The following is a 25,457-nucleotide window of genomic DNA, read 5'->3' on the forward strand; positions in this document are numbered from 1 at the left end:
GCGTGATATATTCCCACAGTGGTGTCCAGCAGTGAAAGTGAATGAACCCAAGCTGCACACATCAGCACAGTCTGTCTCACAAACATGATACTGGCTTAAAGCAGCATGTAGCAGAAAACATGTGAAGTGCAATGTCATCGGTGTAAAGTTAAAATATGCAAAATAATATTCTATATTATTGAGTAGCAGCGGTATTTTTTTAGTGGATGGGAATGAAAGACACCAAATTTGGGTTGGTGCTTTCCTCCATGGAGGGAAGGAAGAACATGGAATTGGAGAGGGGTATATGAGTCATCAGCTGTACTGATAATGTTCTTTATCTTAACCTCAGTTGTGAATACATAGCTGCCAGTATTTACTGTAATGTTCTTTAGAATGTGTGTATATTTTAAATGTTGCCTTAAATTTTTTTACTTTATTAAGGCTTGATGGGTGCTATGATGTGATCAAGAGTGGCTGGCATGGGGGTATTTGGGTTGAGTGGTCAAAGAAAGCTTCTCAGACACGTAGCCGTTGAGCTGAAAACATGAATGACATGAAGGAGCCAGCCACAACACATCTGGGAAAGGAGCATTTCAGGTAGAGAGAACTTTTAGTGCAAAATGTCAGGAATTGTGAAGGGTCTGAGGTTATACATTGCTTGCAAGCTAGCAAGGTAGCCTGCCATTTTCGTGGGAGCTGGCAGGAGACACGAGACATCTGGGTCAGAGCAAAGGATTTTATTATTCATGCCAGCAGGCAGCGTGAGCTTCGTGTTCACATGGGTCCTCCATGCTCCCTTCCCTGGGGTACTGTTCAGAGGTAAAGTCAGTAAGACGTGCTGGTGGATTTGGATGTGGGAGATAAGAGAATGGTAGAAATTTAAGGTGCTTTCTAGGTGTCGGGCTGCATCCACAAAAGAACAAATTGAGGGTCGAGGCAAGGGAGGACAAGGTCACCTAAGTGCTACTTAGAGCATGTAACCATTGAGACGCCTAATGCACATCTAGGTTCTTAAAAAAAAGTTGGGTGCAAGCATTTGCAATTTAAGGAAGAGAGCATGGCTGGAGGAATAGACCTGGGAGGCCCTGTGGGATGACAGGTACTTAGAGCCTTGAGGTGAATGAGGTCACCAGAGAATGCTTTCCGAGTTCACCAGACTTCTCGGTCAGTGGAATCACCTGGAGTGCTTGTGAGAAACATAGACTCCCAGGTCCCGTTCAGATCTCACATTCTAAAACTTTATGATCTATCTAAAGTTTTTGCATAAATGCTTTCACCAATATTTATTGAGTGCCTGTTACATTTCAAGCACTGTGCTTGGTTGTGATGGGTGGAGCTAGAGCAGCATTCTGTGGTCACGAAGAAAGGCCAAGGGAACACTGAGATCTTGGCAGATTTCATGGAACCAATGGACCAGCATCCAAACTTGTCATTACGGGGAAAAATAACCCCCTATTTATTTAGTCCATTATAGTTGGGGGCGGGGGGTTGTTTGTTTGTTGCTTTATGCCAAAAGCATTCTAACCTAATACACATGTTTTATTACTATATTTATATATCTAGTAAATTTAAATAAAATAAAACGAATCATTATGATTAGTGTTTAATTAACTCAAGTTGAGTAGGCTAAACTCCCTTAAACCATCGTTCTCATTTACAAGCATCATTTAGTAAAATCTCTTAAACACTTTAAGTTGCTTGTATAGACTGAATAATAGTTGAGTTTCTGGTTTAACACTTCAAATAATTGACCTGGCAAGTTTACAACCAAGTAAGCCAAAATGTTCTCAGCTATTTAAACATCTCTTCTAAATCTAACAAGTTCAATTTACACATATTGTGAATCTATCCTAAAACTATTAATGAGCTCAGTCACATTTTCTTACATCTTCCAACTTAAAATCACAAGCCTAAAATCAATTTCACGTTTTAAATCGGAATCATAAGTTTCCACTTAAAGAATCACTTAAATAAGAAACACACACAAGATTATTCCTAAGCTCAACATGAAAGTACCAATATTACGGGTCTGATTTATTGCATCATCTCCATATTTAATTCTAAACATTCCCAGATGTGGAAAGTCACTTACTCAACCGGGGAACAGATTTTCTGCCTCAAGGGAGTCAGAGTTACCAGGTCAGGAACTCATGACCACAATATGGTGAACGTCTCAGATAAGCTGAGGTCGCTTAGGAGCAGAGTCGGCATGTGAGTGCCCTGACCCTTTCTGTGGTCACTTTGACAACAGGGGACATCCTTCAGTGGGCTTTGATTTTAGAACCTTAATGCCCGTCTCCTCTTCATGATTCTCCTTTATTTTTAATTATTAGAAGAGATGAAAATCAGCAGCTCCACCTCCACCCAAGTGAGCTCACTTTCGTTATTTCTTCATTGGCTTCTATGCTCTTGGTGCTCTGCAGACATTGCTAGCATATTTCCATGCTGCTCTAAGGGAATTTTAAGGCTGTTGGGTTTAATCCTGAACAATTGGCCCCATGCCATTACTCTAAAGTCATGGTAATGACACAAACCATTCCTCTTCCTTGGGACTTGTTGGGAATTCCCCAAATGGGATGATAGCATCTCCCATTTCCTCACAACTACTGTATCTGACTCGGCGGGATCTTGGCTCCAGGTGCTGCTGTTCACCCTCCAGAGTTGCCTGCCTAGGACATCCTGTTCATTAGCTAATCTTCCTCAACCTCAGATGCATCAGCCCGTTCTCTCCACTGGGGCGCGGGGAGAGAGAGAGAAACATCAGTGATGAGAGAGAATCATCGATTGGCTGCCTCCTGCATGCCCCTTCCTGGGGATTGAGCCTGCAACCGGGGCAGGTGCCCCAACCAGAAATCGAGCTGTGACCTCCTGGTTCATAGGTCGATGCTCAACCACTGAGCCATGCCGGCCAGGCTGCCCAGCCTTCCTGGGAGTGAGGGCACCGAGCAGCAGAGCTGGAGCAGCATCTGCTTTAGTCTCATCACTGTGTGTAGATATGTGTGGACTGAAACATTACAAGTATAAATGGTAGTAACAACAGTACTAACCATAATATCAGGAGTCGACCCTGAAAGCTTAGTGTTCACCACCATAAGCTAGGAACTGCATGTGAATCATCACATTCAATTGCCTCAGTAACTCTGAGATAAGTGCTACGTTTATCCTCATTTTACAGATGAAGAAAACGAGGCTTTAAAGTATTGTTTTCCACGGCCTCCAGCTGGCGAATGCCCGAAGAGAAACTTGAATCAGATCCATCTGTGCTGTGCTCTGGGGACCGCGTTAGTTTTAATTCCATCCCCCAGAGAGAAAGCTGGCTGCAGCACATCCCAAATCCATGCCTTTGTACCTCTGCTCGCCATCTGACAAATCAGGGCTGTTTCCGGGCGTGGTGATCTGGAGGGTGGCCAGCCCTTTGCACTCTTTTCCTCGGGGGCCCCTAACTCATGCGCACTCTAGACTTTTCTTTCCTCTCAAGTGGCTTTGTACTTGAATGACTGTACTCAGGCCACCACCACCGGCCAGATTCCCTCTCCACTCCATACCCCAAAGGCCAAGCTCTCAGCCCACCTGAGCACAGTGAACTGAAACTACCAAAGAACTCCCTGGGCACAAATAGTTTCTAAACATACGAAATAGATGTTTATTTAACTTCAATTTTTTGCACTGTGATGCTAAAGTGTGTTTACTATCCTGATATTTGGAACTAATAGTGTCTTTCCTATTAAAAACACTATGAAGTACAGTGGTTAGGTTCCCATTCCAGCCCACTTAAGTCTAATAGCCATATGTACTTTGAGCCAAGCTCATCCTATATAATAAAGAGCTAAAATGCAAATGGTCGTCACATCATCACACCATCACAATCCATCACCAGGAGGCTGCGTGTGCAGTGGGTGTGTGCAGGTGGGCAGGGACTTGACGCTGCATGCATGGCGTAAAGGCGGGTCCTGGCGGCTCGGCGTGGTGAAGCCGGGGGGTTCCGCAGCCCTATGCAGTGCGGAGGTGGAACCCCTGGCTCTAGCTTTGGGGCAATACATCAAGGAGCCCCAGATGGGTGGGCGGGGCCTACCTCTTTGGGGCTATTGATCGTGGGGCTCCTGTACTATGAGAGGGCACAGGCCAGGCTGGGGGACCCCTCCCCTCAAATGCACGAATTTCGTGCACCAGGCCTCTAGTTTACAATAAAGAGTACAGGACAAATGCCTATCACAAAACTAATGATTTTTTTTTTTTTACAAAAAGAATAGAAATAAAATGTAAGAAAGTTTGTATTTATTAAAATGTGTAGAATTGGGGGAAAGCATGTTTAAAGGAAAATGAAGATAGGGATGGAAGATTTGGGAGATTCTAAAAGAGACTTCTGGGTACTTCAAAAGATTTTGGAGGTTGTGGGCTTGGGTACCTGTAATATATAATTATATGTCAAAGGGGAAAAGTCTCCCTTTTCTCTGACACAGATTTGTCACCAGCTCTGACTCTCAACAATGATACTTGGGCTTTTCTTGAGTCGTGTGACTCACACGTGGAATGAAAAGAGGCAGGAGAGGTTTTCCTGAGGGAACTGAGTGGGAAAAAAAGTTGAGGGAGGACACAGTAGAAGGGGATAAAGAGGTGAGTAGAGTGCCTGATGAACAACTATTTGATCCATGAGTGTGCCTTGGTGTACAGTCTCCCTGGAGGGGAAGACAGGGGTGACAGGTGAAAGACTGGCATTCCCAACCTAGCACCCATGACCCCATCATCTCTGAACAGCCTGACTGTCATCTGAAGAGAAGGGATAAGTGTGTTTTATGGGATGGAGTAGAAAAGAAGGGAGCCATGGTTAGTGCTGTGAATGGAACACATTTCTCTTTAAGGAAAAAAAAAAAAAAAAGTCCTGATTTGTAGTGTCTGCTGATTATGGTGGTGTAAATGCTCCCACTGTGGGCATTTTTAAGCAACAAGTGGTTTAATAACTGGCTCACAAATTCCTGAATAATTAACAATCAGCTTCCACATGCTGATGTGAGCCAGCTCCAACACTCCAATAGACAGTGCAACTAACCACTTACATGTTCAGACAGTTGCTGATTCAACCTCCCTACTCAAGCATGCACTGTTCTGCTCTGTATGACATTTTACTTTTTCGATGGTTAATTATTCAAAACTGATAGAATATTCATGAGATCCAGTAAAAGAGTATCTCAAAAACCACCAGAAATCCTAGGGGCAGAGGGTCATTTGATTTGTCAAAAGTTTAAATTCAAGAATCATCACAGCTGGATTCATGGGACTACATTACATTTTCTGATGGCTGTGCTTTCTGTGTGATTTATTTAAGGTAAAAGGAAAAAAAATCAGCCATGATTTTTCAGGAACAATTTAAAACACTTAAACACCAGAGCATGTTTTTAATAAAATTGTAATCCATTTCCAACGTGGGTGAGAAATGGAAGAGAGCGTACCTGTTGATCTTACTCTATGTTTCCCGAACCCCACTATCAGAAGCAGGGGTCTCAGACTCCAAGTGCTGGAGAATGTGGACATGTTTTTGCACACACAGAGTGCCCGCCCCCCCCCCCCCCCCCCCGCCAGCGTGGAGTGCTGGGGAGACCTAAACTCAGAGAAAGGGCAGCCAGAGGCCCAAGAGGGACAGGAGAGGGGAGCGGCGAAAACCCCTCCAGCATCTCCCCGCTGGTCTCCGGCCTACACAGTCACCATGACCTGATCCAGAGGTTTCCGTGTGAGGTCGGGCACCGTGGCCTCTTTGCTGGGGAACCCCACGGGGAGCAGCATCAGCAGCTTTTCATTTGTGGGGCGGCTCAGGAGCACCCTCAGACGGGGGCCGCAGTTGAGAGGAGTGGTAGTGACAGTCACCAGTCCTGCGTTCTGAAACGGGAGAGGACAGAGTACATGGCAACGTCAGCAGCAAAGTGGCAGCTCTGCTTCAGGGCTGGGGGCATTCTGGCCCTGTTAGACCTGCCTGTTCTTTCAGTTCCCGGACGTTGGGCAGCAAAGAGGCACAGGGGTAACGTGACTCATGCCTGCTCTCCTCACTCTCCCAAGCCCCCACCTTCTTTTAACCAAACAGTAGGAAGGTTCTTGAAGAAGAAAAATGCCAGTCTTACATTTCTTTAAGCTTAAGAAATAGAAATGATTATTTCATGGAAAGGAATTTGGGGAATCCAACTACATTAAAGGAATGACAAAAAAAAACAAGTGGTTCTTATGATCCACCCATGGACTGTCCCAGCTGATAACCCCACATCCAGTGAGACAGGACCCAGCAGCCAAGGGGGGAGGCAGAGAGAATACTTCATCAACCTCTTCCCAAGCCCCCCAGATAATAAACAGCTAATAAAAATCATGTGTAGCCTTAAAGGCACCTCCCAGCTGGCCCTCTCAACCCTCCAACCCTCTCACCCCTCACTTTTCCAATCACCGCCAAGCCTGAGCCAGAAAGTTCTGGAACTGCCTTTGAGAGTCCTGCACAACTCCAGTCACTATGCCCTCTGTCCAGAGGGGGGCTTTGGGAGATTTCTCTTTCCTCCCTCGCAAATCAAGACCTGCACTCAGAATGATGCCTTATGGGACGCTAGAGGGCAGCAAACTCAACGCTAAAATGGCAAAAGCTGCTGAGTCAAAGGCTGAAGGCCACCAGTGATCTGAGCTCGCTCCAGGACCAGCGCGCTTCTCCCAGGACACCTGAAACTAATCTAATACTGTACATCAACTATAATCGAAAAATAAAAAAACTATTTAAAAGGAAAAAAAAAGATGGATGGAGGTGCCCTGTGGCACAGTGATTCCTTTATTTATTCGCGTACAGAATCAGGAGAGGGGAAAATATTTCAGCTCCTTTAGGACAAATTTTCAAATAATCTATTTCTCTTTTGTGAAACAATGACGATACTTTGTGAGGTGTTTGTGACGCACAGACTTTTCTTTGAGATGGTGAAGACGCACACAGTGACTTATTTGTTCCTGGGCAGTATGCTCACTCACTCCTACAGTCTTGTTTGCTTTACTTGTTTACTGGTAGCCCGCTGAGGACATTTATCCAGTGCGCATAGGAATTTGTTCATAGTTTTTTTTTAAACTATAGTCCGGCCCTCCAACGGTCTGAGGGACAGTGAACTGGCCCCCTGTTTAAAAAGTTTGAGGACCCCTGCTCTAGCTATTAGGCAGATGGACTTTTTTAAAGTACATGAACTTATTTCTAATGCAATACAATGTAAACTCAACTTCTCAGGAAGGGAGCTCTGTCATATTGTCCTTCTCACAGATTTGAAACATTCCATCAGCGTAGATCACAGCAAACACAGCTAGGAAACCAGTCCCTGGAACTTCCAGGCTCTGAAAGTGTGTGTCTCCCAACACCCTTGACCTTCACATGTCACAGATGAAGGCAAACAGAAGGGCCTTTCTTCTGACCCTGCAATGACGTCTCAGGTGAATTTCCAGGAAGAATTCCAGCTCATTGAACCATTGTACTCACCCAGCCTGGATTCAGAGTCAGTTTTCACAACAGTGTTACCTCCTCAGGAATTCAACTTTAGAATAACAATTTCCAAATGTCCCTGAACCAGAAGCTCAGCCGCCCTCTGTGAACAAGGCCACCGCTTGGCCCCCACGCATCACCTCTCTCTCCAGGGCCAGGTGGGAGGCTGACATACCTGCAGGGCAGCGAGGAGGATGCCACACGCGATGGACACACTGATCTCGTTGTAGTAGTGGACCTTCCTTTTGCCAGTGGCGGTAAAGCCGTGCACTTGCTTGAAAATGAGAATCAAAACAGGAGCTGTGTCCAAGTACTCTTTAATCCAATTAGTTCTGATGGGGGGGAAAGAAAAGATATTCCAGAGAATATTTGCTCTTATGACTTTTTGTTCTTTTCACTACTTAGCTTATTTATGTTGCAAATAACAAGGTTTTGCAATGAGAAGACCAGAGCTAAGATTTGACCCAGACCTGATATACACTGAGTGGGCAGATTATTATGATCTCTGAACATATATATATACACACACACACATATATATATATGTATGTATTAGAGGCCCAGTGCATGGGTGGGGTCCAGCCAGCCTGGCCAGGGGGAGGGGACATGGGCGGTTGGCCAGCGTGCCTGCTGGTCAAACTCCTGGTCGAGGGGACAATTTGCATATTAGCCTTTTATTATATAGGATATACACTGAGTGGCCAGATTATTATGCGTTCAGAGATCATAATAATCTGGCCACTCAGTGTATATGCTCAAGGCAATATAGTGGTGAGACCAGGCCTAACTTCCATAATTCCTCACAGAGGTAGATTCAAACATTTGAACACCTGAAACAAAAGCAGGACACTGAAGCCATCGTTATTTCATTTTAAGAAGTCAAACCAAACATCCCTCATGCCACCAACGCTTGTACCTCAGTTTCTTCAGGTCTGTGACCCATCGTTGTCCCATCCTTTTCAAGTAGTTTATCTTCTCCTCCTCCTCAATGATCTCCCGGATCTCATGCTTCATGTCCGGGTCCTTCACAACCACGAAGGTCCAGGGCTCTGTGTGGGCCCCACTTGGGGCTGTTCCTGTCCCCCGTTAAAATCAGAAATTAAGACTGCAGGAAAATGTGAGACTGTGAATTAAGAATAAATAGAGCAGTTCACACTTGCTGAAAATGAAGTTACCTCTTCTGGCAAACAGAGCGTTTGGCGGCAGCCCCTGGTGTATTGCTGCTGCCTCCTTTCATTCTGCCTCACTGTAGGAGGCTCTGCACCCGCTGGCTGAGGTCAAGGCCAGTGGTTCTAGGGCTGGAGGGCCCTATCACTGCTTCTTGAACCAAGTGGGAGAAAACGTCCCTAGGAACTGAATCTTGACCACAGAGGGAACTCAGAGGGGGAATTCTGATAGGCTAGATTCTCCAAAATGTCATCTGTCTTGGTATTCTTGAAAAAGGATGAAGTCATAAAGCTTATGGTGAAATTTAAATGGTTAAGTAGTTTTAAAACACGCCTCCAAAGGCAATGGAACTATAACTTGCTTAGTGCCAACATCAAAGCTCTGAGTGTGGACTGGGGGGCTTGTGGTTTCGTGGGGGACACACAAGAACTCTTGGTCCTGGGTTCAATACACACATCAGTGTGTCTTCCGCCTCTCACAGGCTTCGGGAGCGCTCAGCCCACACCTTGATCATCCCAGGGACCCCGGCAAAGCTTCATAGCACATCTCGGTGCCCAAGGAACTTGCCCTTTTAGATTCCAGCCACGGCCTGGGCCAGCTTCTGATCTGGATCTGATCACCCCTCAGTCCTAGAAATGGCCCCACTGTTCCTAGACCACAGTGACCCGCTGGTGGGATATTTCAGAAGCAACTATTGCTTTCTTCCTAGTGAGTAATTTAATGGCATAAACTCTACATGAGGGGGCTCAGGCCTCCAGCCTTAATGATGTGCTTGTTTGCCACCCATGACTCCTCACGGTAGAGGGGCATGATTAAATTGTGAAATGCTTTGGCAAGTCAGAAGCTAAACATAAAGCACAAATTTCTACACAGAGGGATTCCAGTTTAGTTTGTACCTATGTTATCTGCCCAATAAGTATCTGCATCACTATCCTAAGAAATAAATTCATCCCTGATATTTTCAATTATACCAAATTTATCTATGTACCACATGTGCACACACATATATAGATACAGATAATATATACAGAAGCAATTTAACAACTGCTATTAGTTAGATAAAGGACTCAGCAATTTAGTGCATTTGTACTCGTAACTGAAATGAATAAAACTCCCATCACAGAAGACTCTCAAACAAGGGGCTTGCTCTTATTTCTCTTCCCACTTTCTTGTAGTTCTCGTGGTTTTGTTTGTTTGTTTGTTTGTTTTCTCTGTAGAGATGGCAATTTACATTGAAAATAGGTGTTTCTTATTTGGTTTATTTTGCAAATTCACACAAGTAAATTTGGTAGGTCATCAGAATATAGTGTTAGAGCATTATGGAGTATGATATAAGAGACTTGGTTCCAAAAAGAGAAATATATAAATGTGAGTGTGTGTGTGTGTGTGTGTGTGTGTGTGTGTGTGTGTGTGTGTGGTATGTTTTAAGGGGAGGGGAAAGGAAGATGTTTCTCTTCCAATGTATAATAGTGTGTTCAGAAATTTTTGTTTTTAATGAAAGTTCATAATGTTCAGTAATTTCAGAAGTTTTGAACTATTGTCACATCTGCTCCCAAGGAGTTTATAATAGTCAAAAGTTTATAGAAAGTGGGAATAATTACGTTTCTGGCATCAGTCAGCACCTGGGTAAGACTTTATAGGTAAGCTTATCATTCTAGGCTTCCTTCATTGTGTTTGAGCTTCAACATTGCTCATTATTGTCACAGAAGTAATGCTGACATTCTCAAAGACCCAGTGTGCGATTACAGACCTGCTGTTTTGATGACATTCTCAATGACTTCCATTGGGACTTGCTCGTTACTTATGAATCTCACTGAGCGTCTCTTATTGAGAAGCTCATAAAATTCCTGGGATCTCGTAACCATTTCCTCCTCAGGATACCGGGTGTGGGAGAATGGGATGTGTTCAACACTTTCCTCTGACTCTTGCCACTCATCAGCATCTGCAAATAAGAACAAGAAGAGTGGCAAATTAAATGATCTCTCTCAGTCATCAGGTGGCCACTTGGGGGAAGGAGATCAAGTTCTCAAAACTTTAGGAGCTCATAAGCATCAACAAAAAATGAGATGACTAGATCTACAGAATCTTGACTTGGATCTTGACAATCCTTTAAACTCCAGATTGGTTATAAATCAAGAAAAAGAAAAATTTCCCCTACACAAAGATGAGGAATGCAACTTTTTATTTATTGTGAACTAGCTACCAGTGTACCAGTTAATAATGCGGATTTTTTTCACTAGATGGAGTTACATATATGTTGATATATATGCGATTTGATACGTACGCTATTTTGTTATATTGACAGAAAGCTTCAAAAGTTCATATGTCAAATTTTCTGAAGGTTTGACATCATAGATATTTTTACACTTAAAAATGTCGAATTTCGTGCCAAAAAAAGAGCATTTGTGGGAAGTTTTAATTCATTATTTTGAAGAAAAGTGCTGCTGTAAGTTATCGTATACATTAGGAAGCTTATGGCGAACATGCTCCATCTCAAGATACTTGTGAACGCTGGTTTAAACGCTTTAAAATTATGATTTTGATGTGAAAGACAAACAATGTCCAGGTAAATTTGAACCACGCTTTGATTGTAAAATGACCAGAATGGGCCAGAAGACACGGCAAAGTAATGTTGCTTCATGATGATGCACCATCACACACTTCAAAACCAGTTAAAGACACATTAAAAGATCTTGCCTGGGAAGTATTAACCCACTCACTGTATTCACCAGACCTTGCTCCTTCAGATGACCACTTGTTCCGATTGATGGCACACGCACTTTCTGAGCAGCACTTCAAAACGTACAAAGAAGTGGAAAATTGGGTCTCTGAATGGTTTGCCTCAAAACAAGAAATGTTCTATTGGGACGGTACCCACAAATTACCTGAAAGATGGGGGAAATGTATAGCTAGTGATGGACATTACTTTGAATAAAGCACTTTTGATATTTTTCTTGAAATTAGCGTGTTTTCTTTGATTACAAAATCCACATTATTAACCGGTACACCTAGTAGTTTGAAACACTCTCTCATCAGCTGAAAACCACTAAGATCACTCAATAAAATATTGCTAAAGTCCCTTTAAAATCACCGAATTGTTGACAACATAGTAAGAAATCCCCAGGCCAAAACTAAAGAGAAAATATGAACCTATAGAGGTGAGCACAGAAGCTGTCCTTTCCCTAATGGTATTTGTCAATCCCCACACATTTCAATTTCCATGTTTAGATTTTCAGGAATCAAGAGGGACAGAAATCAAAGCCCAGGCCCAAACACAATGGGGAATCTAATAGTCTGGGACCTTCCCAGAAATAAGGAAAAAATACCAAATCTACGTACTGAAGAAGGCCAGTCAACTCCAAGCAGTATAAGAAAAAGAAACCCACATATTTTATGATAAAATATAAAATGTTAAAAGCAGTCAGAGGGGAAAATATTACCATAGGAAGACCAACAAGAATAATTGAAACCCTCACAGCAGCAAGAATAAGCGCATGGAACACCAGGGGACTACATGCTCTTGATACAGGCCGATGAGTTATATGTTTAAGTCCTGACGTGTTTTTTATTAGGAAGTATGGCTGACATACAATATTATGAGTTTCAAGTGTAAAGCATAGTTCCTCTGAGGAATTGTACAAAGTGAAAGACTTTTGTAGGCAGAAGGGAGCAGGGGCAAGGAAGCTGTTGTAGGCAAAAAATCGGGTTGGTAATTGCAAAGTTAGATTCTTTTAGGACCTGGCAGGGGTCTATCGGGCAGATGGCCTCACTAGTGCCGATTGGGCGATTCCTGGTTGACTGGTTTAAGATTCCATTTCTGGGGGATCTGAAACTGTAATTAGGTTTGGTGATGTGGAACTTAGCATGAGTGACTCCAATTTGGGCCTGTTTTTTGTTTTTAACACATCGAGAACATAAGAATTTAGAGAGGTTGAAAGTAAAAGGCTAGAAAAGTTATACCATTCATCTCATAAGCATATCAATATCCCATTTTTAAAAATTAAGGATCACTTTATAAAGTTATTATAATATTAAATTATAAATCATAAAATTACATTACATTTTATAATATTAATATTTAATTAAATTGTAAATAACATTATTATAAGAAAATTTTAAAGGTGTATGCAAATGTTAACCAATAGCAGAATGAATAAATTGTGATATCCTCTTGAAATGAAATAGACACATGAAAACATTTTATCTGAATGTGAAAATGAATGAACTTTAGTCACATGCCTAACCTGGATGAATTTTACAAGTATAATGTTAAGCAAAAGAAGCAAGTCAAAAGAATTTTAACATGATGATCCTATCATTTAGGAATGGATACATAGGCAATAAATCTGTAAATAAAAGCAAAGAAATAATTCCCATAAAATTCAAAGTAATAACTACTTTCATAGGGTCAGGAAGAGGTTGTGACTAGAAAGGGACATAGGGGGTTTTATGGAGTGCTAAAATTTTTTATTTCTTAACCTAGGTCAGTTGTCGGCAAACTGCGGCTCATGAGCCACATGCGGCTCTTTGGCCCCTTGAGTGTGGCTCTTCCACAAAATACCACGGCCTGGGCGAGTCTATTTTAAAGAAGTGGCATTAGAAGAAGTTTAAGTTTAAAAAATTTGGCTCTCAAAAGAAATTTCAATCGTTGTACTGTTGATATTTGGCTCTGTTGACTGATGAGTTTGCCGACCACTGACACTTCCCAATGTTCTGAATCTGAAGCAACGGAAGTGACTTCGAGCCAATCGAGTTGGAGAGTTCGGGATCAGGGCCTGCCGGCATGGGGACCAGTGCTCCCGGCTTCACGACAAACAAACTTTAAGGCTGACAATAGTGCTGCTCAACCTGTACCGGAATCCACAGAACACCGCCCAAACCGCAGACGGATCGCACTGGAGGGACCATTTCTTGGGGGCAGAACAGACTGCCCTCTGCAGGCCACCTCCTTGATTCCACCCTACCCGCTCCAGGTCACGTGCGTGACGTAGAGGTGCAAGAACACTATGATAACTTATTTGAGGAGGTGATCATGGAACAGCAGGAGAAGTATGGGGAGACTGAAGAGATGAATGTGTGCGACAACTTGGGGGACCACCTCATGGGCAATGTCTGTGTCCATGTGCCTGCTTTCCCCCCATTAGAGACCAGAATTGGAGGCATTTCAGTGCCTAAAGGTCACCGCTTAAGCTTCATAGTTTGAGGTCCATCACTAAATCCAGTCCAGCATACGTGCCTCCTTTTTTCCTGCAGTGGAATCTGATTGCATGGATCTTCTCACCCATGCGATCAGATTCCTGTGCGAGTTCACAGATCGCAGTGCGGTTCGCACAGGGTAGTGTGAACTGGAAAGGTGGTGGAGGAACAGGCTCTGTAATCGTGCCAGTTCCCGCACCGCACCAGTGTGAGCCTGAGGTAAAAGCGGAGTTCCACCAATATGGGCACTGGTGAGGCTGAAATGATGTGGACTGGCAAGGCTGCATTGATGGACACTGATCAGACTGCATTGATGGGCACTGATCAGACTGCATTGATGGGCAGTGCAGTCTATATGTCTCTGTGTGGGCAAAGTTATTGCTGGTATATTGTTTTTGTAGTGCTGTATATATATATTGGTATTTTACTAATAGCAATTTGGAATCCCTAGAAAACAATGATATCAAGAAAGAGAAAAATTGACTCAGAGTGTAGGATATTCAGAGAACAGTGGACTTATGATTACTTTTTCAAGCAGTACAAGAAAAAAGCTGTGTGTTTGATATGCCAGAATATAGTGTCTGTGTTCAAAGAATACAATTTGTGTCAACACTATCAAACTCAAAATAAAGATAAATATGATTGTTTGGTCGGAGAAGTGAGAAAAGATAAAATATTAAAACTGAAAAATACATTGACAACTCAGCAAAATACTTTTGTGAAGCAGAAGCAGCTAAATATTTCATCACTGCGAGCAAGTTTTCAAGTTGCCAAGCTAATAGCGTGCACTGGCAGACCATTTGTGGAGGGAGAATTTGTTAAAGAATGCCTTCTTTCTGTTGCCAAAGAGATGTGTCCAGAGAAGGCCGATTTATTTAGTACAGTGAGTCTTTCAGGACCTACAATTACACGAAGGATTGAAGAAATGGGAGACAATTTGCATCAGCATTTGCAAAACTCCGCAAAAAAACTTTCCTATTTTTCCTTGGCACTCGATGAAAGTAATGATGTTTGTGATTCTGCACAACTTCTAATTTTTATTCGTGGGACGAATGACTATTTCGAAGTCACAGAAGAGCTTGCTGCACTGCAAAGCATCAAAGGAACAACTACAGGAGAGGATATCTATGAAAAGGTTTGCCAAGCTGTGAATGGTTTGGAGCTGGACTGGGCTAAACTAGCCAGTGTGACAACTGATGGTGCTCCTAGCATGGTGGGGTCTAAGAAAGGAGTAATTGCTCCCATTAAACAAGAGATGGACAAACATAACCATTCTCATCCAATAGCCATACACTGCCTCATCCACCAACAAGCACTGTGTAGTAAATCACTGAAGTGGGACTGTTATGAAAATTGTGGTATCTTGTGTTAACTTCATTAGAGCTAATGCACTAAACCACAGACAATTTCAGGAATTTCTGTCTGAGCTAAATGTTGCCTATGAAGATGTTCTGTACCACACAGAAGTCCGTTGGCTGAGTTGAGGGAGAGTTTTGAAACATTTCTATGACTTACTTCCACAGATTACAGCTTTTCTGCTTTCAAAAAACAAAGAAGTACCAGAGCTCAATGATGCAGAATGGAAATGGCACCTTGCCTTTCTGACAGATGTAACAGAGCTACTCAACAGTTTCAATGTGCAACTTTAAGGAAAGGGGAAGCTCATCTGTGATATGCAATCACATGTGAAAGCATCTGAAGTAAAATTAGGTCTCCTCATCAAACAAGTGAAGGAGGAAAATTTCTGCCATCTCCCCACAACTCAAAATTTGTTAGCGGAAAAACCATTGGTTGCATTCCAAACAAAACATGTGTGTATTCACTGGAAAAGTTGCAAAAGGAGTTCCAATTTAGATTTAAAGAGCTTCATCTCCATGAACAGGACATACAGCTTTTCCGTAACCCATTTTCTATTGACATTGAAAATGTGGATACAACTTACCAAATGGAACTGACTGAACTGCAGAATTGTGACTCTCTGAAAGACGCATTCAAGTCAAGCAGCCTTCCTAATTTCTATGTATCTCTCCCCTCTGAGACATATCCTAATCTCAGGAACCATGCATTCAAAATGGCAACCATCTTTGGCAGCACTTATGTCTGTGAACAGACTTCTTCCAGAATGAAACATCTGAAATTTCCAACCAGATCTAGACTAACTGATTCACACTTGCATCACTTGTTACAACTAGCAGTGACAAATATGGAACCGGACATTGACCATCTCATTAGCCAAAAGCAGGCCCATAGTTCCCATTGAAATACTGGTAACTTTGTTCATTTAACTTTACTTGTTCTTCATTTTAAATATTGTATTTGTTTCCGTTTTGTTTTTTTACTTCAAAATAAGATATGTGCAGTGTGCATAGGAATTTGTTCATAGTTTTTTTTTTTTAAACTATAGTCCGGCCCTCCAACTGTCTGAGGGACAGTGAACTGGCCCCCTGTTTAAAAAGTTTGAGGACCCCTGCTCTAGGGTCTGCCACTCCTCCCTGAATAAAGTTCTGTGTTTTGAACTTAAGTCTAGCTGCGGGCTGGAGTTTCCTTCCACCCCGACATCCGACGAAAAGGGGAAGTAGGTTGGGCTCTAGCCACAGCTGCAGCTGAAGAACTTCCAACAAGTGGAAAATTATTGGACTCAGGGCTCACCGCACAGCCTGCCCACTGAACCAGCGGTTACTGAGTTCAGCTGCTGCCCGCTCAGCATCCTCTTCATGCCGGAAGTGGGTCAGGTTCGGTAGTCAACACCTCTGGAGGCGCCACGCCCTGAGTGGGACTGGTGGAGCCCCTTCGTGCTGGAAACTTCACATCCATCTGAGGCTTTTCAAAGGGAAGACGCCTCGTTGTGGCAGATTGGAGGATTCCCGACCCAGAGGAGACTGGGGCTGGGATCCAAGGCGCTGTGGCGGGAAGTCCTGCAGTCTCGGGCCCCCAGGCTGCGCGGGCCGCTGGGATGAGGCCCCAGCACCTCCTCTTGTCTGCTGTGCTGTTCCCGGCCCAGGCGGTGCCGCATGAAGCCTCCCAACACTGCAGCCGCCTTGAGTACTGGAACCCCGACAACCTGTGCTGTGGCAGCTGTCCAGGGGTCCTCAAACTACAGCCCGCGGGCCACACGCAGCCCGCCGAGGACATGTATCCGGCCCGCCGGGTGCCGCTGCCTGTCCTGCTTAGCAGCCGACTCGTCCCGGGCCCACAGTGCGCATAGGAATTTGTTCATAGTTTTTTTTTAAACTATAGTCCTGCCCTCCAACGGTCTGAGGGACAGTGAACTGGCCCCCTGTTTAAAAAGTTTGAGGACCCCTGGTACTAGCGCTTTGGGCCTCCCCCGTGTCCCGACTATGAGTTTTCGGAAAACTGCGGGCTCAGTGACTTCGGTGATCACGTAATGCATCCCTTCGAAGAGTGTCCTCGTGGGCTGTGCAATCGGACCTCGCAGAGCTATGTAGCCTCTGTGGCAGCAGAACCAGGGCCCCCACTCCCAAGGGAAGCCGGCAGCGCTGTGGAGAGAAGCCTGCCCCTCCCAAGGAGCCCTGTCCCCTGAAGCCTGAAACACCCAGTGGCCTAAGCTCCCGGGAGACCAGCTCACCAGCCATTCCCAGCCCCTCTCGAACATCTGAACACACCGCCCCTTGGCAGGCCTTGCTGCCTTTTGCCTGCCCCTGGTGCTGGTTCTGCTCGTGACCTCAGCAGCCATCCTCCTGTTCACCCTGCAAAGGCACAGGCCCTCCTACCTCTCTCCTGGCTCCAACACCCCTCGAGGCTCTCTGGTGGCATCGGAGGCAGAGCTGCCCAATCTGGCATCACAGCCCCTGTCTCGCCTTCTGGATGAGTTGGAGGTGCTGGAGGAGCTGATTGTGCTGCTGGACCCTGAGCCTGGGCCGGGGAGGGGGGCGGGGGGGAGGGAGGGGGCTTTGGCCTGTGGTACCACTCGACACCTGGCTGCAAAATATGGACTGCCTGCTTCCTGGTCCACCTTTGCCTACTCACTGCGACCCAGCCACTCGCCTCTGCGTGCCCTGATGGAGATGGGGGTGGCAAGGGAGCCCTCCGCTTCTCTGGGCCAGCTTGGCACACACCTGGCCCAGCTAGGGCGGGCAGATGCAGTGCAGGTGCTGTCCAAACTTGCCTGATCTGGGGCTCGCCCGGCCTAGTACTCAATAAAGTTTCCCTTGAAATAAATAAATAAATAAATAAATAAGACCTTTGGAAGGAAAAAAAGGCTGCCCCAAACGAATACATTGGGTAAGTGGTTGGGAGGTGGGGAAATCACAGGGAAAAAAGGGGGGGGGGGATGATTTCCATAGGCAAGTAGGTGTGAGTGGGGAGGAAAACCACTGACAAAAACATCAGGAGGCCATGGGCTTGAAGCTCAGTGCCACAGGTGGTCTCATGAACCAGTTCTGGACTAGAAGGGGTCCGTGGGGGAAGAAAAAAGAGGACATCTGTAATACTTTCAACAACAACAATACATTTTTTTCAAAAGAAAGAAAATAGATGTCCAAGAGGCGAGATGTCACATAAAGATGAGAATTACCCATGGAAACAGAGGGAAGAGAGCAAGGAGATCCGGGGCCTGAGGGTCTGGGACATGCCAAGTGGAATTCAGGTAGAGGATTAACCTTCTCTGATACTGGCTCCCACACACTTCACTCCTAGGTATCTGGGGATGGGGGGGGGAGGAGGCAGGAGGGAGGGGACTCTCCTGAAGGGGGACTGACTCCAAAGGGACTGAGAACCCAACTACAATACTAGCAGGTTCCATTTGGCTCATAGCTCTGAGTGAGAAACTTCTTTTGACATTTTACTAGCCAGGGCAGTCCGGTCCGGGACTACACACATTTAATGAGAAGGCCCAGGTACTACGTTAAAAGGAAGTAGGTGTGATGGGGGGATGGCAACAATCAGCTATCGGCTTTCCAGCAACCAATTCTGAATCAAACCCAGATGTCATCATCACCAACCCTGAACTTCCTCAAATGTGCCAATATAGACTTTCAATACCAATGAGACTTTCTTCACCATTTGTTACAAAGTCTGGCCACTTCTGTAATCAGTACACAGTCAATGAGCAAGACTATGAAACGCTTCCTGAACTGAAACGTAAGTTACTAACTCTTAAGATCCATTCAACCAGCATTGATAGAAACTAAAGGCAGCTTAAGGGCATGACTTGGCAATTTGTGCAGCTTCTAAAGTCCAGGGTTGTGGAGAGCGGCTACAGCGTTTGCACAGGTTCAAGCCTGGGACTAATGAGAGGGCACGATCCTCTCCTGGCAAAGCCACGTGCAAGTCCCAGCACAATTAGAGCCAAAGGCTACAGTTGTAAGCTTGACCTTATGGTCAGAACCTGTGGCCCCACGTGGCTGAGTGATATGGGCTGCGGGAGGTGCAACAAGTAAACAAAGCTGGATCAGGTGCATGTAACTGAGTAGATTCAAAACCTGAGAGAAGGTTGTAAGCACACCCTTTGCCTCTTGGGAACTGGCTATAAAACGAAGACTTGCCTTGCAGGCCGTGGCGCTGTCTCTCCATCAGAGAGGGCAGCGTCCCGGACCCGCACAGACCCAGCTTTCTTCTCTTGTCTTTTCTAAATTCTTCACCGCCCCCGCTCAGCTTCACCCATGGGCTGCCAGCTAGGCACACAGGGCAGGTGCTCTCACTCTGCAGAATGAAGAACTGGCCTGGTCACTGCTGGGCTGGATTGTCCTGCAGGGCAGTCTGAGCAGGGCAAGGTGGGGAGAGGGGGGTGAAGGGAGGCTGCTGTTTCTGGAGCCTCTCCCAGGGCTGAGGGTCTACATCCGCCTAGGGAAAGAGCCAGGCTCAGAGACAGTACCCAGCGACCACCAGGGCATGAGCCAACACAAATGCAAAAGGCACCAATTCTCTCTCCTTCCCCTTGACCTCCTGACGGCCCCCAGGAATGTGGTCCTCGCCAAGAGGAAAGAGAACCACCTCTGGAAACTGCACAGCTGTCCTGCCTCCATCCTGGGCCAGCCAAGTCACCCTGGCTGCGAAGCCCATGCATTTCTGAAACAAATGTGTGCTATTGCGGTCTGCTTTTTAATATACGTCCCCAGCTCCCACACTGGGGGTTGGCTGTTGATACCAGAAGCAATTCACCTTTTATCATTGCTTTAATGCCAAGGAACACAAAATTGCTCCATAATTCGGCTTAATGGCCAAGTAATTCTAGGTCACGTCTCTCCTTTAATGCTTAACATGAAGGTGTTGGGGTTTTTTTGTTTCGTGGTTTTTTGGTTTTTGGTTTTTTTTGTGGGTTTTTTTGGCCCCATCTCTACAGAAGTTTCTTTCGTGTTTTCTGATTCTACTCCAAAAACTTGGCAAGAAGGCCAAATATTTTCAAGCTATGAAACTACAGGCCAATTAGTGTCATGGCATCCTTGTTTCCTCCCTGCGAATTTTGGGAGCCTTGAGGAGCAATGTGATGAGGCAGAGGGAGATGGGCTAGCTCGTAGACAGATTCTGAAGGGGAGGTTGGGAGCGACGTCAGGGCTCAACACCTGTCCTGGGGACGCCTCCTTCCCAGCTGCCCCACCATCACTCTGACTCCGGCGTGGCCTCTCGGTCAGCTACTTCCCCAGCTGCGGTCTAGACGGACTGTTTCACTGGCAGCAACAGGGGTGGGTGAGGGTAGGGAGTCTGGGGCACCCAGCTGAAGAACCTTGACGAGAGCAACACTACCCTTGTTCTACTTCCATTTCCAGGAACTTCATGAGTCAGTGACATTTTAGGGGAGCACTCTGAAGCTCTTACTTTGGGATAAACATTGCTACTTATCCTTAGACCTCGGCTACAGAAAAACAGGGACCTGAAAGTATTAGCAGGACGCCATGCTTGACCGGCTCTGAGAAGAGCTTGTGTCTGACATGACACAAAGGAGCAGGGCCTCTCTAACGGCCCACCACTCCCCCACCCCCTGCCCACACGCACGCTGAGTCCTGGTCTCTGAATGTGGACTAGGAATTCTCTGCGGGTCAGAGCTGGAGGAGGTTGGATTGGTACCCAAACTGTCCTCTGGTGCTCAACACTAGAATGGCCTGATTTTACTGCTTTGCCTCTTACTGCTAATTTTCAAAATGGTGTGGGCTGGTATCTACTTGCTGTCATCAAAACCGTCTGTTTCTTCAGTAATGGAACCCTTTCTCTTCTCCAGTTATGCCCCTTCCAAACCTGCAGTGCCGGCAGTGGTCCTCTCTTAGACCCTGCCCGCCCTCCCTGCCCCACCCCCACCAGCCAGTGGTTAGGAGCTGGGACTTGGGTGGCAGAGGAGACTGAGTTTAAACGTTAATTCTCCCCTACCCCCTGTGTGACCTCAGTTGTTCTCACTTGTGTAAACAACAAACATTTCAACAAGAAACTGTGAACTCTTCACTCAGGGCATATCTGCGTATGGCCGTTGAGGGGGCCCCTATGCGTCAGATTCATTCCTCGGTGGGAGGACTGGAGAGTGAAGCGGTAGAGGATTTGGGAAAATAAACAATCAGCAGAGAACCAGAACAGAACACAGAGCTTTGCTCTGTGTCCTCAACCTTCAGTCCCTCTCCCTCTCCCCTCCTCCCCCAGGCCTCTGATTCCCTGCCAGCCTTATCCATCCCTTTTGTATCCCACAAACTCTTAGGTCTTCAAATCCAGTGGCCTTTCCTCCATGCACTCTGCCTCTGAGCTCTCAGGGAAGTTTTAACCCTGCTGGCCATCGCCTGCCACCTCTGTTCTAGGTCATTCTCCTACTGCAAAGGCAGCCTAGCAAACCGGCTACGTGCCTGGGCCCTGGAACCAGACTGGCTGGGTCCTCGCTCAAACACTACCTGCTCAGGTAGTGACTTAGCATATTTGAGTCTCAGTTTCTTTATCTTCAAAATGGCGGGTAATCATAGTGTCTACTTCACTATGTTGTTATGAAAACTAAATAATATACTACATGTAAAATGTGACACTGGAGCCAGTAAGTGCTACGTGTCATTATTACTTTTTAATGTATTTTTATTGATTTCAGAGAGGAAGGGAGAAGGAGAGAGAGAGAAACATCAATGATGAGAGAGAACCATTGATCGGGTGCCTCCTGCATGCCCCACACTGGGGATCGACCCTGCAACCCAGGCATGTGCCCTGACTACGAATTGAACTGTGACCTTCTGGTTCATAGGTCGACGCTCAACTACTGAGCCATGCCAGCCAGGCTTATTATTATTACTAGAGGCCCAGTGCACAAAAATTCGTGCACTTGGGGGAGTCCCTCAGCCCGGCCTGCACCCTCTCGCAGTCCGGGACCCCTCGGGGGATGTCCACCTGCCAGCTTAGGCCCACTCCCCCAGCGGGCCTAACCCACAGTCAGACATCCTAGAGCTGCCAAGGAGGCAGGAGCGGCCCCTGGCACCACCACTGCACTCGCAGCCTTCAGCCCCGCTTGTGGCGGAGCGGAGCTCCCGCTGTGGGAGTGCACTGACCACCAGGGGCAGCTCCTGTGTCATTTAAGGGGAGCGCTTCTCAATTGGGCATAATTGGCACCCCAGGGAGGGCAACATCCTTAACGTAGGAGAGGAAGAGGACGCGGCACTCCTGAGAGGCCGTGTGCTTGAAGCCTGGGCGATAATTCGGCATCGCTGACTCCTAGACTGACTGCCAGTGGTGCACCTCGCCCCGATCCTGAGATTAGGCCACCTCAGAACACACACGCACACACGCACACACACGCACACACACGCACACACACGCACACACATGCCCACACATGCATACTTCCCGGCGGCCTCTGTTGGAGGGTGGGAGCATTGCTAGCCCAGCTGAGAATCACTGAGCCTCTTCCAAATTGAATCCGTCCCACAGGCCGACCTCAGACAAGCCTCACACACAGACTACCCAGGGCTCCTCAAGAACCTCTTCCTGCCTGCCTGCCCCGTTCATCACCTCTTCCTTCTCAGGTCAGCCATGACCTGACCCTCCCCACCCCCACCCCGCTCACTGCCCCACTTCATTTCACCCTTCCTGGATCAGCGCCGTCCTCCCATCTTCTCGGCGTCTTTCCCAGGGGGTTGCTCTTTCTGCTCCGCTTACCTGAGATGCCTCCTAACCCCTGCTAGTCATGTCCTCCTAATTCCACAAGCCTGGTTCATCCTTGTGCTAACTCCTCATCACACCCCCGAGCCTTCTCCAAACAGCTTATGATCAGTTCCACCTGGTTCATCTCTTCGTTACCCTCTGTTGCCTGTTTATTGCCGTGTCTGCTGAATAAGACGTTCAGCTCTGAGGACAGCAGCCACTCCTGTCTCTAAGCCACAGGGCCTGGCACAATCAAAGGTAGCAAGTCCCTACATCAAGGCCACTTTTTAAATTTCAAAGTCCTTGACCAACACCTGACCACCACTCCCACGGCCGCCCCCAGCCTGTGATGTGCCCCTTCAGAAAGGGTTCACCTGCCACAGCAGGTGGGAGCCAGGAACACATCAGCCCTCCTGGCTTTTTACTGAGAATCCAGAAACAAAGGGGGGTTGGTGCCAGCAGGCGAAGGCTGACCACCCGAGAGGAACGACCTGTCCCTGTCACTCATGAGTCTGTTAGTAATAGAGGTGGACGAGGAAGCTGACCTGCCATCAGCTAGCGCCCATCACAAAAACGCCCACGGTGTCAGCCACACAGCATGGCCTTCCACCTGCTGGAGCTTTACCTTCTCCCGCCTGCTGGAGGTCAGTGCTGTCCTTCAGGTCTTCATCCACCCAGGGCCGAGCCTCGGACCCGGCTCTCGCCTCCCCCTTCCTTCTCTCCACGCTTCTATCCGCATTTTTAAAGATCCACACGATCAAAATGCAGACAACTGCTATCAAGACCGGAGTGAGGGAAAACATGCTCACAAGTCGGAGAATGGAGTGCTCACCTCCCCAGGCTGGTATTTAAGTCAACAGAGGGAAGGCGGGATGCCAGGAGAGGTAACGAGGGGGAGAGGGGCGTGCCTGGAGGAACCCAGTGAACTCCAGCTCTGAGGACTTGCCAAGGAGCAAAGGTCACAGCTGAGTGGGCTGGGATGTGTTGTGGGTTTGGTAATGCACGGGTGCATTCACCTTTTTAAATTGTGTACTCAATCAATGCATCCTTAGACAATGATTGCCAGGATCGCACTGAACATGTCAAGGCACCAGATCTCACCGGCAGCGGGAGAAGGCATTCATCGTCCTCCCGATGTTTTCTCTGAGAGCCGAGACGTGTCTTCAGTGTGCCCGAAGCTAGGAATCGCCTGGAGAATTCCTTTGTAATAGAACAGATTTCCAGACACAGCTCAGGTCTGCTGAGAGAAAATTCCCAGGAGAGGGGCCTGGTCATCTGCATTTTAAAACAAATTGTTCCTGAAACTGCCCTGAGGTTTTGATATTAAAAAAAAAAAAAAGCCTGTGTCAACACATAAAGAAATTCTTATTTTGCATTAGAGGGAAATGTTGGTCCAGGAAAAGTGATACAAAAACTTTAAGTGACAGTTTGATTAATTTATAATAATTTAAGTAGGGCCTCTTTTAAAAATGTCTTAATTTGGGTTGCTCTAACAGAAATACCATAGCCTGGGTGGCTTAAATAACAGAAATTCATTTCTTAGCGTTCTGGAGGCTGAAGTCCAAGATCAAGGTGCAACCGCCTTCCCTCCTGGCAAGGACCTTCTTCCTGGTTCTCCGATAGACGTGTTCTTCCTGAGCCCTCACACGGCAGAGGAAGATCAGCCTGGCTGGTGATAGGGGCCGATTGGGGCCAGCCGGCCAGGGGGAGGGACTGAGGGAGGTTGGCTGGCAGTGGGAGGTTGGCTGTGGTAGCACACTGACCACCAGGGGGCAGCTCCTGTGTTGAGCATCTGCCCCTTGGTGGTCAGTGCGCATCATAGCTACCGGCTAGTCATCTGGTCATAACGGTTGCTTAGGCTTTTGTATATATAGACTAGAGGCCTGGTGCATGAAATTTGTGCACGGGGCGGGGGGGGGGGGGGTTGTCCCTCAGCCCAGCCTGCACCCTCTCCAATCTGGGACCCCTCGAGGGATGTCCGACTGCCCATTTAAGCCTGATCCCAGTAGGATCGGGCCTAAACAGGCAGTCAGGCATCCCTCTCACAATCCAGGACTGCTGGCTCCCAACTGCTTGCCTGCCTGCCTTCCTGATTGCCCCTAACCACTTCTGCCTGCCAGCCTGATCACCCCCTAACCACTCCCCTGATAGATGCCTAACTGCTCCCCTGCCAGCCTGTGTGCCCCTAACTGCCCTCCCCTGCAGGCCTGGTCACCCCTAGCTGCCCTTCCCTGCAGGCCCGGTTGCCGCCAACTTCCCTCCTCTGCCGGCCTGGTCACCCCTAACTGCCCTCCCCTGCTGGCCTGATTGCCCCTAACTGCCCTCCCTTACAGGCCTGGTTCCTCCCAACTGCCCTCCCTTGCAGGCCTAGTCCCTCCCAACTGCCCTTCCCTGCTGAACATCTTATGGCAGCCATCTTGTGTCCACATGGCAGCAGCCATCTTGTGTGTTGGAGTGATGGTCAATTTGCATATTACTTTTTTATTAGATAGGATAGAGGCCTGGTGCACTAGTGGGGGCCAACTGGTTTGCTCTGAAGGGTGTCCCGGATCAGGGTGGGGGTTCCCTTAGG

The 25,457-nt window shown here is 46.8% G+C and overlaps 1 protein-coding gene and 1 pseudogene across 3 annotated transcripts; one reads left to right on the top strand and one right to left on the bottom strand.

The window, feature by feature from the left end:
- Positions 1 to 1,574: 1,574 nt before the first annotated feature.
- IYD (iodotyrosine deiodinase) lies at positions 1,575 to 23,705 on the bottom strand (the record flags this gene model as incomplete). Of its 2 annotated transcripts, XM_080663377.1 has the most annotated exons (5): positions 1,575 to 5,853; positions 7,641 to 7,797; positions 8,382 to 8,541; positions 10,383 to 10,574; positions 23,511 to 23,705. In XM_080663377.1, 5 exons carry the CDS (start codon positions 23,686 to 23,688, stop codon positions 5,671 to 5,673), a joined length of 870 nt encoding a protein of 289 aa, XP_080519503.1. In that variant the 3' UTR covers positions 1,575 to 5,670. The 2 variants fall into 2 exon arrangements, with proteins under 2 accessions (XP_080519503.1, XP_080519504.1); XM_080663378.1 differs by lacking the exon at positions 23,511 to 23,705 and having other exon boundaries at positions 3,601 to 5,853; positions 8,382 to 8,537; positions 10,447 to 10,574.
- Positions 16,782 to 17,958, top strand: LOC308245701 (IGF-like family receptor 1; annotated as a pseudogene). Its single transcript has 2 exons — positions 16,782 to 16,913; positions 17,139 to 17,958. The product of its transcript is annotated as an IGF-like family receptor 1 (transcript).
- Positions 23,706 to 25,457: the final 1,752 nt, after the last annotated feature.

This window comes from Plecotus auritus (assembly GCF_963455305.1).
Source record: "Plecotus auritus genome assembly, chromosome: 4".
Classification (NCBI taxonomy): Eukaryota; Metazoa; Chordata; class Mammalia; order Chiroptera; family Vespertilionidae; genus Plecotus; species Plecotus auritus.